General features: G+C 50.3%; 1 protein-coding gene across 6 annotated transcripts in view; it reads left to right on the top strand.

Annotated features, from left to right (window-relative positions):
* The window catches only part of MIA2 (MIA SH3 domain ER export factor 2), a 702,601-nt gene that overhangs the window by 526,464 nt on the left and 161,544 nt on the right, over window positions 1-14,593 (top strand). For all 6 annotated transcript variants that reach the window (XM_086937351.1, XM_086937350.1, XM_086937349.1 and 3 more), the window contains exon 21: window positions 2,410-2,445. In XM_086937351.1, the coding sequence (XP_086793477.1) occupies window positions 2,410-2,445 (36 nt within the window). The remainder of the gene's footprint in view (window positions 1-2,409; window positions 2,446-14,593) is intronic.

Below are 14,593 nucleotides of genomic sequence, written 5' to 3'. Positions count from 1 at the left end.
TCTGTAGAAGGGAGTTGTAAGTCCAAGCAGGGGCGATCAAGCTCTCTAGGAGCGATCTTTGTAGAGAGAGGCCCTGGTCGAAGGTGCAGCCTATGAAGTGCAGGACCTCAGACCTCCTAGCAGTGTGGAAGGCTTTTGTGTCCCGGGCCACTCCACAGTGGTTGGAACTCCTGCCTCCTTCAGTTATCCTCAGTACATGAGGTTGGGCAAGACGGGGGTGAAGGGAGGGAATTCCTCCACATAGGACCCGCAGTAAGGGGCGATGTGGCCGGGACCACATATGCGCTGTCTCCCAAAGTTCATCGCTTGCAGGGTGTATGTTGCTGCCATAGAGAGAGGCCCAGGCCTCCAGATGCCATCACATAAGTCTGGAGCCTGGTACCTTGCTGCCTTGTTGGAGGCCTCTGCACTCTGGGCCACTCCTCTGCAGTTGGTGGCATAGTCTTATCCTGGCGTGCCCAGCTACATGAGGCTGTCGGTGCAACAGCCGTGCTAGCTCTATGGGGACGTGCAATCATGCAGCCGCAATTTTGAAGGAAACACTAAGCGCCACTCCGGTAGCTTCCGACACCCTGAATGCATTCCACCAAACATATATAGTCACCCTGCCACCCAAGGCGTCTCCGATGTGTGGTTGTTGGGATTTGCCGGGGGCCGTCCGACGCATGGAGCGGGTTAAAATTAAGATCTTTGAATATGGTTACAAAATCTATTAATTTTAATGATGAGCCCTAACATCATCATTTTTTCATAAAGGTAGTAATCCCTTGGTTACGCCAATATGTTTTTCTTTACATATTGATGTGATGACTTCTTAACAAAACCAATTGGCTGGTCTTCATATAATAATGTGATAGCTCCTTGACAAAGCTAATAGTCTGTCTTATATATTGATGTAGTCACCTCTAGACAAAGGCAATAGCTCGGACTTTTATTTATTTATTTATATGGTCCTTCCTCCCCCCCCCCCCCCCCCCTTGTCAAAGCGGGATGTTTTGCCACCTGAGTAGGGATATACATTTAAAAAATCTAAAAATTCACAGAAAAAATAACAAAGGTTAAAGTAACATTATAGTTAGATACAGTAATAAAATCAATCAATCATTTGTAAAGTGCACTACATACCTGCGTGGGGTCTCAAGGCGCTTGGGGGGCGGGGGGGGGCACTACTGTTCAAACAGCCAGGTCTTGAGTATCCTCCTGAAGGTCAGCAGATCTTGGTTCTGTCGTAGGCTCAGTGGAAGGGTGTTCCATGTCTTGTTGGCGAGGTGGGAGAATGATCTCCCACCGGTGGTTGTTCTTCAGATGTGCAGGACGGTGGCGAGTGAGAGGTCGGAAGAGCGTAGCTGGCGGTTGGGGATGTAGAAGGAGAGCCATCTGTTGAGGTAGGCTGGGCCTGTCTTGTGGAGTGCCTTGTGTGCCTGGGTGAGTAGCTTGAAGGATATCCTCTTGTTGACTGGGAGCCAGTACAGGTTTCTCAGGTGGGGGGTGATGTGGCTATGGTGTGGTACGTCGAGGATCAGTTGTTTTGAGGCGTTTTGGATGCGTTGTAGTCGTTTGATAAGCTTGGTCGGGGCTCCCACTTAGAGGGCGTTTCCGTAGTCGAGTCTGCTGCTGATGAGGGCCTTGCTGACTGTCTTTCTTGTATCGGTCGGGATACATCTGTAGATCTTGCGGAGCATGCTGAGGGTGTTGAAGCAGGAGGAGGGGACGGATTTGACTTGCTTGGTCATTGAGACCGTTGAGTCGAGGATAAAAAAACAACTTCAAAATTAAATGAAAAAACTAATGTTCAATTGACATTGTTAGTTGAATGTCAGTTCAAACGTAACATTTTAAACAAAAAAAAGCCTGAAATTCATCCATTATAGTTAATTGAAGTAGATATAACTCGCCCCTGACATGCAATGCTTGTTACCTCACATATTACATCACCCATTACATGTCTATGATGTCATTGACAACATCAATGCGACATCTGAAGTAACATAATTGATTACAACACTGTGCATGGTGAGTACTTGGTAATCTACAAAGTAAAGTTTAGCTTTCTGCATTCCCACATTTTCTTTTTCACCAACCACTTGCACGTCTGAAATATAAGAAGTGGACCACTATACATTTAGTTTATTATTCCTTCTGAGATTCAAAAGTATGCAAATAATGATCTGAAAGTGACATATGTAAAGGTTGTTCATTCAAAAGAAGATTCTGTTGCACTCTCTATCTCTCTTTTTGTTCTTAAGAATTGCTATTCGGATTTGATCGCACCATAGAAAAAAATTATTCTCGTAACTCTGCCTTCTCTTGCAAATATACCAGACATCCATAAAATTAATGTGTATCAGGAAAGCATCATGTATTTGTGTCAATGTTTACTCTAAAGTAAATGTTTCTTTTATGTAACAGATAGTTTCCCACGAGAAAAAAGGCCATGATAATTGGGTAAGTTCCATGGTAATTGAGTAAATTCATATTTTGAGTTTGTTCTTTAACATGTAAACCAGTCTGACTGTAAAGGAATGTCAGTTGTTCTTGTACACTTTGCTCGTTGTGTGTCTAGTTTGCCTTGTAATTTCTTAGCAGATCAGCTAAAAAAACTGCGAGGCTTTCAATGCAAGGACTCTTAAACTACAACAAAAATAGCATTTACACTTCCCAGGATCACATGTTCATGTTTCATTTAGTGGACAGAGAACAGGCCCTTATTTAAGAATGCCCCAGAACTGCCTCACTGGAATTTCACATTGGGGTACAGTATTCATTCAGTATGTTTAAGAAATGTAATCAAGATATCTTGTGTGTTCTTTCAGAACCTTGATATGCACTTTCTACCCCATAAGACCTGCTCCTGCACGTCCTCTTTTTGCCAAGCAAGTTTTTCACTCCAGGCCTCTTCCACTTTGAGGTGCCCTGCATTGATGCTTCGGACATGGATACTTTTTTTACATCAAGGATATTAACTTAGTGATATGACCATCAAAAACTTTAATGTTGAGGGGCTTTATACATTACTCTACACATTGCTTCCCTGTGAATGAAAACCCTAGAGCTGTTCGCCAATCTTTAAAAACAAAAGACTATGCCTAATTTTACATTAAGAGACTCAGCTAGTAAACACTAACGGATAAAAACCACCACTTTGTGCATTCAACTGTGTAAAATATATTGTTCAAGAGACTCTTCCACATTCTAATGCAGATATTTTGTGATTTATGACAGCCATCATTTTCAGGTTATAGTTAGACTACTTACCTTTAGCCGCAGAGTGTGTTAACAGAATATTTAGTGCTTGCACCAGCTCTGTTGAAAATGCAAAAAGAACAATTGATGGACAGAATGCAGAACAATGTACAGAGATCCAGGGGCGTAACACAGGCCCCTGCAGCCCCTGCGGTTCGGGGGGGGGGGGCTCTAGCTCAAAGGGGCCCCCTCGGCACTGTACTCTGGCCGAAGAGCTCCTGATTGAGTCTGGAGGGGGCTCTCTAAGTACTGTGCAGGGAGGCCCCCTCACTTTTCGTTACGCCAGTGCAGAGATCTGGACCTAAATCCATCATTTGTTTGCTCACCATACCATTCCAGTTTAAACCAAGTCATATGAAAATCAGTCTAGACCCTGCGCCCAATGGGAACAGTTGGGTTTCAGGGTTTCACCCCTCATCAGCCCGGATAGCTTAACTCCAGTGGCGTGGACAGCACGGGACCCACGTCTGGGCATACCCGTCCCACTCGGGGTGACAGGCGCAAAACGAGTAATTGATTGACAGAATGCAGAACAATGTCATACATTCACCCCAGTACAGAGATCTGGGCCTAAATCCATCATTCTTTTGCTCCACATGCGATCATGCATGCACATTTTAGGAGTGGCATAGGGGGAGCTTTAATTTTATCAGCTTCATGTTTAAAACAAATAATAGATCATATATTTGTATATGCATATATATATATAGAGGGGTTTTGGGACACCCATCTTCATACATTAGTCTGTTCAGCTCTAAATAACATTTTGCTTCTGTATGGGCCAATTCATTTCAGCCACTGGCTCTCTTGCAATGAGTGATGGTATTTTCCCTGATTACACATGCACACCCGGCTAAAATTTAGTGGATTTCATTGCCAGAACGAAGGATCAGTACCTTACATTTCCATTCTTCCACCGTATATTTTTTAGTGATCCATCTGTGTGTGTCTGTATGTGTGTGCTGTAAACTATGTCTTTAGGTTATGATAATTTAAAACAAAAAGTGTATTTTCTTTGCACAAGTAACACACCTGCCTTTTATACATGTCTGAAATACACCCACCTACTAGAAAGCAGGTGAATTTGTATTTTTATTTTACATTTTTATGGCAATTACATTGCTGCCAAATTAGGTAGCATGTTTTCTTGTTTTGCTTTTTCTGGTTTTTATTCTTATGACATATGCTTTCAGTAAGCAATAAGACAATCAACCCTTGTACTATCTTGCCAAGGTTAAAACTGTTGGCTTTGCCAATGATTGTTCTGTTTATGGATAACTAGCTAATCAAAGCTGTTCTCACGGAGTCAGCTTCCAATGTCCTTGATTAAGCTTTTGGGCTCCTCCAACAACTTGTGTTGTATCGCATATTAGAAGTCATGTACATTTCCCCCAACTTGAGTAGCCGTTCCAGAAAATATATTTCACTTATTACTGCTGTATTTCAGTACTCTTATGTTCAGCTCTTTTGCTTTGGCAAGATTGCCAGAAAACAGACCTATGCTTTTACAGCTCTGCCAAAGACATTCTTGTTACCCCACTCAATCCTTCAGTCTATTGTTCAGTATGTAATTTCTTTACAACAAATTCTCCCTCACTTGATTAATCTTTCCGAATGCTGTGAGAAATTGGATCGTTGGTTAAGGGGGGTGAAACCCTACTCAAGTAACAGCCACAATCCTTGTCCGCCTGAACCACAAAAAGTCAATAAAATAACCTGCAATTAACCCTCTGGTACCTTGGCACAAAAACACTCAGTTTTATCTTAGAGGCAATATGTAAAGTGTTTAAGCAGCATTTAAACAGAAATAAAGTGAAAACACAAGAATATTCCACACCAGTTTTGAGAAATACAATAAAATGTAAATTATTTGACACCAAAATGACAAAAATCCAATCAGTAGATAATGCAATTTTAAAGATGCCAGATAAGTATTGTGCCTAAAAGTACAAAGCACCACTCACAGCTATCTGGTTACGTGAGACTGGGTGAAAGTCACAAGTTCAGCCCAGCTATGATGGAGCATGGGCCAGATACAGGGACTAGGTTAGTCCCACTGAGTTACCTTCTAAAGTCCAGCAGGAAAAGTACCATTTGCAGTGGAGGAGGGTGCCAGGAGTAGGAAAAGCAATTTGAATGGTTGTTGCTGTACAGCGAAGAGCAAGCCGGTGTCACGGATGGTCATTGCTGGAGATTCGCATTGGTGGTCACCACGGGCTGTTGATTTATTTTTTTAAGCAGATTTTATTGCTATTTTCAAATAGGTTGACCCATGTTTACCATAACCTCACAACAGGTTAAAGAACATGAGATGGATAATAACATCACTGTGGCGGCACATGCAGTATAACAAAACCACATTAGAATTACCCTCTCCCACTCACCCTACGAAAATCTACATTATGCTAAAATCAGTCAACGCTCATAGCAATATTACTACTTATCCTAATTCAATTCTATCCCCCTCCAACTAGCCTCTCCCACCAGGCATGTCACATATAATCAACATGTGAGTTGTAGTTGGGATCTGTTGTCAATTTAGGTGCGCAAATGCATCAAAAATCATATGTTGTGATCGAAGCTGCAATGATGGTGGGACGCACTACTTAGGTTTAAAGTATTTTATTGCAGTAAGAAAAGAAAGGGGACAACATCACAAACAAATAACCACAGGTGCTCCCCAAGGTAAATGTACACAATACAATAGATGCGTGAAGGCAGTTCATTCAGTGCGGTGGGCACATTCGTGCCAAAGTCTCACGGCTAGCGCACCTGTGGGTGGGAACAAAAGAAAAGAAAGGAAAAAAAGGACAACTCCCCCCCCCTCCCAACCAATCGCCCACCTCAACCCCCCAATTTCCCCCCCCCACCCCACCCCACCCCCTGTACTGTGCTGTCAACCCTCGCTCTCTCACTGTGGCAGCCAGGTATCCATCCCTCCCTCCAACTGCCCACATGGTCAGTTCAGTCTGGCGGATCTGGCGGCGGCGTCAGCCGTAACAATCTGAGATACCTAGGGCAAGTGATTTCCTTAAATTCTGATCTTAACAAAGCATGGAATGGCGCCCACAGCTCTTCAAAAGTGTCCACCTCCCCTGCCACCACTAGGGACAGCTTTTCCATGCCCAGGACATGCCACAGTCTGTGTAGCCAGCCAACAACAGTGGGAAGTGTGGTAGTGCGCCAGTGTATGAGTATGTTCTGTACTGCCGACAACAGGGCTATCGCTGTCTGTCTTCCTCTCTTAGACCTTAGTGGGTACATTAAACCATTCGGCAAGCCCAGTAGAACATAGGCGGGGAAGCGGGGTAATTCAATCCCAAAGCACTTATCAATCTCATTCAGTACCTCTTCCCAGTAAGGAGCTAACAGGGGACAGTCCCATAGTATATGAGTGAGCGTGCCAGTCTGGCCGCAGTTGCGCCAGCATGTCTTGGGTATCGAGTGGTCCATGTCATGTAATTTCTCGGGGGTGCGATACCAATAAGTCGTAATTTTGGTAAAAGTCTCCGTGAGTCTGGTGTGATAGGCAGAGTGACGCGCCCGGTAAGAAATGTGGTCCCATTCAGTGTGGCTCAACGCTCGACCAAGTTCTTGTTCCCACCGCTCCCTCCCTGGGTTGTAGATGTGAAAGGGGGGAGGTTGCAACATCTTGTATAGGTCGGAAATAAGCTTGGCGTCCAATGATCGAGTCACTAGCCAACGCTCATATGCTGTGATTTTCCGATCCCCCGTAGCTCGCACCTGTGGCTGTAGCGCCCAGTGGCGCGCCTGCATATATCGCATGCGTTCCGTCTCAGGAAGGCCGTAGTCCCGCCGCAAGTCCTGGAAGGAAACTACACCCTCCGGGCCATACAAATGAAATAAAGCGGAGCAGCGGGTCGCTCGCCAGAGTTCATAGGCTCCCGACTCCATACCTGGGCTAAAGTCCGGGTTACCAACTATTGGCGTGAAAGGAGAGGGAAAAGTGGTAAGGTCATGCTTGACGGACACTGAGTCCCACACACGGAGCGGGACCCGCGTCACAAAGGACGCATAGAGGTTGGGGGGGCGGTGGGCCCTCCTCAGGAAGGGCACCTCCTGTAGCGTCCTGCCCGCCACCGCCTGGTCTTGAAACAACCAGTGTTTGTCCGATTCCCACCGGCTCCACTTCACCAAGTAGCGCAATTGAGCAGCTTGAAAGTACTTATGCAGATCCGGTATCCCAAGGCCACCAGACTCAGGTGCCAGCGTGGCAATGGTTCTCTTGATCCTAGGCTTACGGCCCTGCCACACAAAACGTGTGATAGCAGACTGGGTCTGCTCTAGCCATCCCTTGGGGGGTTGCAGCGGGAGAGCTCGAAACAAGTACAGGACTTGTGGCAGGAGGGTCATTTTCACTGCGGCTACCCTTCCTAGCAACGACAACGTGCCCCTATCCCAGCGGGCCAGTTCCTCCTTGATCTTCGCACTTAGAGCCGTGTAGTTAGCCGTGACCATAGCAGGGAGAGAGGGCGCTAGAAGAATCCCCAAATATGGTATCCAGTCCCTAGACCAGCTCAGAGGGAAGATTCTCTGTAAGTCAGCCCTGGTGGTGCTAGACAGCGAGATGTCCAGGGCCGCCGACTTTCCAAGGTTTACCTTGAATCCCGCCACCGCCGCAAAGAGGTCCAGTTCTGCGATACACGCAGGCAGTGACCTCCGTGGATCATCGAGCGTCAATATGACGTCGTCCGCGTAGAGACTTAGAGTATGATGGAACTCCCCCATATGGACACCTATGACGTCGGGGTTCTGGCGAACTCTTTGTGCGAACGGCTCCATATAAAGAGCGAAAAGCAATGGTGACAGTGGGCACCCTTGTCTGGTGCCTCGCTCTATTGGGAAGTGCTGAGAGCTGCACCCGTTCACCCTCACCACTGCGGATGGGAATCGATAGCAATTGAACACCAGGTGCTTGAACTTCTCGCCGATGCCAAATTTGCCCAGGACCTTCTCCAAGTACGGTCAATGCACTCTATCAAACGCCTTTTCCGCGTCAATGGAGAGGAGCATACGTTCCCCGGGTATCCGCGAGGCTTTCTCCAGGATATGGGTCACCCTCTTAGTGTTGTCGACAGTCTGCCGGCCCGGTACAAACCCGCCCTGATCCGGGTCGACCATGCCCGGGAGGTGGAGCGCCAGACGTGCCGCTAGGATACTGGTGAAAATCTTCAGGTCTGTGTTTAGAAGTGAAATCGTCCGGTAGGACCCGCAGGCAGTCCGGTCCTTGCCCGGCTTCCGAATCACCGATACCGTAGCCTGAAGGGATTCCGGGGGGATAGCGCCCGGCTCCGAGAACGTGTTAAATAGGCGCGTTAAAAGCGGTGCGAGATCCTGGCAAAAGGTCTTATAGAAGAGAGGGATAAAACCGTCAGGTCCCGGGGCCTTCCTGTTTTTGAGCCGGGAGATCGCCGTGACCACCTCCTCAATCCGAATCTCCCGCTCCAGATATTGGGCCTGGTCCGACGTCAGTGACGGGAGTGACACCGACTCTAGATAGTCTGCTTCAGCTTGCGCTGAGGGGGGAACGCCGGCGTAGAGATCCGCGTAATGACCACGGAAAACTTCCGCGATCTGTCCGTCCTCCGTGACCGTCCCCCCGACGGGGGCCGCTAATTCCTTCACCCTGTGCTGTTGGTGCTGCACCCTGAGTTTGTGCGCCAGAAGCCGGCCGCACCTGTCTCCTCCGGTGTAGTACTTATGCTTCAAGCGAAGCACTGCATACTCCGCTCTGTCCATGTCAAGCGCGGACAGGAGTTTCCTGGCGGCTTTCAGTTGCCTCCAGACACGGGGGGCACCCGTCCGTTGATGCACCTGCTCTAGCTCCCGCACACGGCGGGTAAGTTCGTCCTTCTTGAGCTGGCGGTCTTTGTTCTCCGCTGAGGAGATGGCGATAAACTCACCACGGAGCACAGCCTTCAGGGCAGCCCATTGTGTCGCGCGGGTGGTGTCGTCGTTGTCATTAACGCGTTGAAAGTCCGCTATGGACTCACGGATCTGTTTCACCACCAATTGCTTATGCAGCAAAGTGTCCCTGAGGCGCCAGACCCCTCGAGGGAGACACCGGAGGCAATTGGAAGGTGCCTTCCACTGGTGCGTGGTCTGAGAGAGATAGGACCCCTATATCGGCGCTCGAGGCCAGTTCATACATCGGGCCCGTCACTAAGAGATGATCCAGCCTTGCATACGGCTTGTGGGCGTGGGAGTATGCACGGGTTGCAGGGTGGAGACGGCGCCACATGTCGTGCATATCAAGCTCCTCCAAACGGGTACGAACCGAGCCCGAAAGCTCCCCCGATTGTAGGCGCCTCTGCACCGACCTGTCCAAAGATGCTTCGAAGACCACATTCAAGTCCCCCCCAAGGACAATGTGTCTGTCAGGAGTGGACGCCACATCCTCTAGTGCCCTGTGTAGGAACTGATCCTGATGGTCATTGGGGCTATATATGGAGCCTACAGTAAACACTAAACCTCCCGCCTTGATCCTATACGCCAAGAGCCTCCCTTTCTGTTCCGCTACCTTTTGTAAAACCTCCCCCTTGAACCGCCTAGATATCATAAGCGCTACCCCTGCCGTCTTGGAGGCACAGGAAGAGAAAAGATGTGTGGGGAACCTTGGGGTCCGCAGTCTGTGACAATCTTTGGCCAGCAGGTGGGTCTCCTGCAGAAGACAAATGTCGGCCTGTGAGTCCTCCAGAAGGGACAACACAGCCCGTCATTTAACAGGGTTATTCAGCCCCTTCACATTCAAGGTAACAATTTTAAGGGCCATCAGTGAGGGGAATACCAGAAACGCACATTAAGGCGGGCAAGGCCCACCGGACATAACTCAAAGGCCACAGCAAGCGGCACCAGCGTACATAGAAAGCAAACCACCCCACAGCACAGTACAGTCCCCAAACCCCAAAACCCCCCAACTGTGTGAACCCCCCCTCCCCCGGAACCCCACACTCCCAACCCCACACTTCGCCCTACTCCCCCTCCCCCCAGTGAACCCCCAGACCCCGAACTTCCCCATCCAACTCCCCTTCCCACCCCCTTCTCCCCAAACCATTCAAAAAACGTCATTGTCCCATTGGACAAGGCCGTGGAAAGTCGTTCTAGTGGACGTCCAGCCACCACCACCAGCACCCCCGCCACCCCCCACCCCCGGAACCCCCGCACCTGCGATGAAGATATGCTACTGTAGACTCCCCCCGGAGTAAGTTCAGGCCGTCAGGGCCACATCGCCATTCGCCGTAGTCCTGGAGGCCTCCTGGATGGCGCTAGACATTTCTGCTCGAATTGTGGGCGAGCCAGGCCTCGCGGGCGGCGGGGATCGCCTCTCCCCGACCAGTTGCCAGCCATCTTGCGTGCTCCGTCTGCGGCCAGGCGCTGGGGTGTCCGTGTCCGACGCAGTGATCCCTAGTACCCTGCATACGTCCTGGAGGGACCGGAGCTGATGCAATGTTCCATTCCACCGAAAAATCAGGCGGAAGGGATGCCCCCACGAGTACTGCGTGTCATGTTCCCTTAGGAAGTCCGTGGCAATCTTAAAGGCCTTCCGCTTCTGCAATGTTATCGTGGACAGGTCCTGATAAAGAGCTACCGGGTGGTCTCTGAAGCGGAAAGGCTGCTGCCGTCGCGCCTCACGGAGAATCCGCTCCTTCAAGGGGAAGTCCGGTAAGAAGGCCAAAATGTCCGGGGGAGGCGCCGAAGCCCTGCGAGGTCGGCCAACTCTGTGTGCTCTGTCGATCCGAATCTGGAAGTCTTCGGACTCTCCTAGGATCTCGCGGAACAAGGCTCCCAAGTAGGCGGCCGCGTCTTCACCTTCTTCGTTGGACGGAACACCTCGGACCCTGATGTTGTTCCGCCTGGACCGGTTTTCAAGGTCCTCGGCGTGGGCCTGTAGATCGATCTGTTGGTCCCGCAGCCTCAGGACCTCCTGTTGCAGATGGGTGATTTCCTCGTCCCTGGAGTGGCCAGCCGCCTCCACTGTGTTCACTCGCTCTCCCAGGGAGTCCACCTCTCTACGGACTTCCCGGACCTCCCCGGCCACCTCCTGCTTCAAGGCCTGAAAGTCCTCCCTCAAGGAGCTGAACAGGGATTCCAGGAACGAGCGAGTCACCGGGGGCTCCCCACCTTCAGCGCCCCGTGAGCTGGTCGGGGGGCTCGGGGCGGGCTGGGTCCTGTCCTGTCTCGGGGCGCCGCGTCCCAGCATCTCCGGCAAAGTTCGGTCGCCCTTCCTCTGCCCCCTGGCATTCGACATCGCGAAGAGGCGGGAATCACTGGAGCCCGCGGGCCGCGGTGAGTAAGTGCCACAGGCCGGGGCCGTGGTCCAGCAGTGGGCGGCAGTTCACACAGCTCTTGCCGGCGTGGGGGCACTCCCAGCGAGGAGCCCTCGTACGAGGCCGATGCAGCCGTTCCGCACCCGTTCAAAATGGCCGCTCGTTCCGGCTCAGGGAGCCAGCGTTGAACTGGCGTAGTCCAGATCCCAGGCTATGAGTCGCGCTGCCCGGCGCTGGGGTCCGGCCCCACCAGTGCAACTAGGCCGTCTCCGAGCAGTCCCTTCAACGATCACCCCCAAAAACACATCCGATGATTCTGGCTAGGCCCAGTTCCGGGGATCGTGGCAGTCCCTCCCCGCGGGGCCAATCGAAGATCGCACAGCCGGGGGCTAAGTTCGCAGAGTGCGTGGTAGCCGGAGCCAAATGTCGCCGAGGTGATCAAGGGCACCGGAGGGTCCGGCCGCTCTCCATAGCAGTCAAAGGAGGGGCTCCGGGACGGGCCACGTGGCGCAGGCCTTCCCGATCCCCGGCCTTGCGTAGTTACTTCCCGCTGACTCCGCCTCCGCTTCCACCTGCAACGCGGCTCCGCTCCGCTGATGAAGGCCGTCCCGGCACCCACCAGGGTGTCGAGCCGCGTGCAAGCCGGCAGCCCGCCCTGTGTTGCAGGCTTTCCACGTCGGAACACCAAGGCCTCAAGATCTGCGGCTCCCGGCAAGTCCCTCGGCAGCTGCCGCCTCGGCCGGTTCTCTAGCGGTGCCGCTGCCGCGGCTGGGTAACCAAGGGCCGCAGACTGTTCCACACCACAACGGGGAGCACTGGATGCATTTTCCGCTCGATCTGGGGGAGATCAGCGGTGTAGAGCGGTGCGGGGTTTCCAGGGGCTCGGGAGCTCACGGCAAGTGCGACCTCTCAGCCCGCCATCTTGGCCACACCCCTCGGGACGCACTACTTAGACTATTCCGGGTCACCATAGCGTACTGAGCATGGGAGTAAACAAACTCATCTACTGCTTCAGGTGTTGCAGTCAAGGGAGCGTCGTCGCCAGCATCCTCAGGATTCTTTAGGTGCTCTACCAAGGCCTCCCACGCCCTAGCCGCCTCCAGGGCCGGGCCCTCTCACTGCCCGCTCTTCTTGCTAGCTGTAGACGAACTAGTCCATCACACTCAACCCACTTAATTAATTCCTTCTTCAATCTACCTCTATTAGGGCCCCTCTGTGCTTTCCAATGCATGGTGATTTTCCGCTTAACCAATAGGAGGCCCAAATCTAAAAATGTACTCGTGACCTTGTTTTTGGCAGTGTGGGGGAACCAATGTAAGATACATAACCCTATGGTCGGCTCAAGTTCTCGGTCAGTGATTTTGGTCAGTAAAGCAACCACTTCAACCCAATATATATCTAACTGCATGCAACCCCAAAAACATGTGGTAAAAATCTGCATCTTCCCTGTTGCAGCGTGGGATGCTGCCGTGTGGATGTTCAAGTATTTATCGAGGTTTGCTGTAGTGAGTTAGGCTCTGTGTAGTATGTAAAAGTACACTAATTGAAATCGGGCATACTTGGAACTCTTCAATGTGCGTTCCACTAACTCAGCCCAGGTCTTTTCCGGAATCTCATTCCCCTCATCTGCCTCCCACTTAAGTCGCAGCCTATTTAGGGGCACCAACATTTCCCGCGTCATACGTCTATAGAGACATGTGACCGCCTTAAAAGTTCCTGCCACTGTCACTAAATATTGATACCCCATTGTTGTCTGCGGTTCAATGAGTCCCTCCTTCCAGTGTTTACGGATAGCAGAGTGCAATAAAAAGTCTCCTCTACTCAAGTTATAACAGCCCTGCAAGTCGTTGAAGGGAAGCAAATTACTATTGTCATACAAATCCCCTATATTGGTCAGGCCCTTTTCATTCCAATGTGCCAGCCTCCTCCAGTTTCCCCCATGCGGCAGTGCTTCGCACATGGACATAGGGATGACAGGCGCGTACGGAATTCCAATACGCGCCTGTTCGCTACATTGAGGTCCCCTGGAAGAACATTTGTTCAAAAAGGCAATCTCAGGACGATTTGGGACAATATTTGTAGTAATGGAGCTCTATCCCGTACCTCCCCCACCCCTCGAAATCGGGCTGCTACTGCCTGCGTGAGCCACTGTAACTGAGCCGCCAAATAATAGGTCTCAAAATCAGGAACTGCCAATCGCCCTCTGACCTTGGCCTCATTAGAACACCCATTGCTACACTCCTCCTACCAGTGCCCCACAGGAATCCTGTGATCATGGACTTAAGTTGACTGAAAGATCTTGCCGGTATCGAGGTCGGCAATGTCTGAAAGTAATATAACAGTCTTTGCACAGTCATTATTTTAAGTAAGCAACCCGCCCAACCACTGACAGAGGAAGTGTCCCCCAAAAGTCAAAGGCTAGATGTAGGTAAAGCAGATTTACCGATTCATAAATACCGGATTTTACCGATTCGGTATTCATGAATCTGTAAATCTGATGTAGGTAATTATTCGATAACAAATACCGATTCGGTAGGATTCGGTATTTACCGAATCGGTAATTACCGAATCGGTATTTGCCATTGATTCCTATGGGCCTTGAAGCCCATAGGAATCAATGGCAAATACCGATTCGGTAATTACCGATTCGGTAAAAATACCGAATTGCCAAGGGGGACAGGGTGTCACTTTGACACCCTGGTGCACCCCTGTTTCTGGCTTGTGTGCCATGTGACGCACATACCTGCCCTTAGGGCAGGTATGTGTGCCACATGGCACAGGTGTACATGCACAGATGTGCATGTACACAGGAATTCGTTATTTACCACCCAATAGTGGTGATTATGTAATTTTACCGAATTATGTAAATTTACCGAATCAGTAAATTTACCGATTCTGTAAATCAAAGGCCCCCTACATTACAAATCCCAAATACCGGTCGGTAACTGCCGAAATCGGCCGTTACCGACCGGTATTTGGTCTCCTACATCTGGCCCAAAGTTGCCTTTCGTACCCCTTATTGCCCTACCTATGTTACCTTCCAGTAGATCCCTGTGTGCATG

Source organism: Lissotriton vulgaris, chromosome 9, assembly GCF_964263255.1.
Source record: "Lissotriton vulgaris chromosome 9, aLisVul1.2, whole genome shotgun sequence".
Lineage (NCBI taxonomy): Eukaryota > Metazoa > Chordata > Amphibia > Caudata > Salamandridae > Lissotriton > Lissotriton vulgaris.
This window is presented reverse-complemented; position numbering and strand designations above follow the sequence as displayed.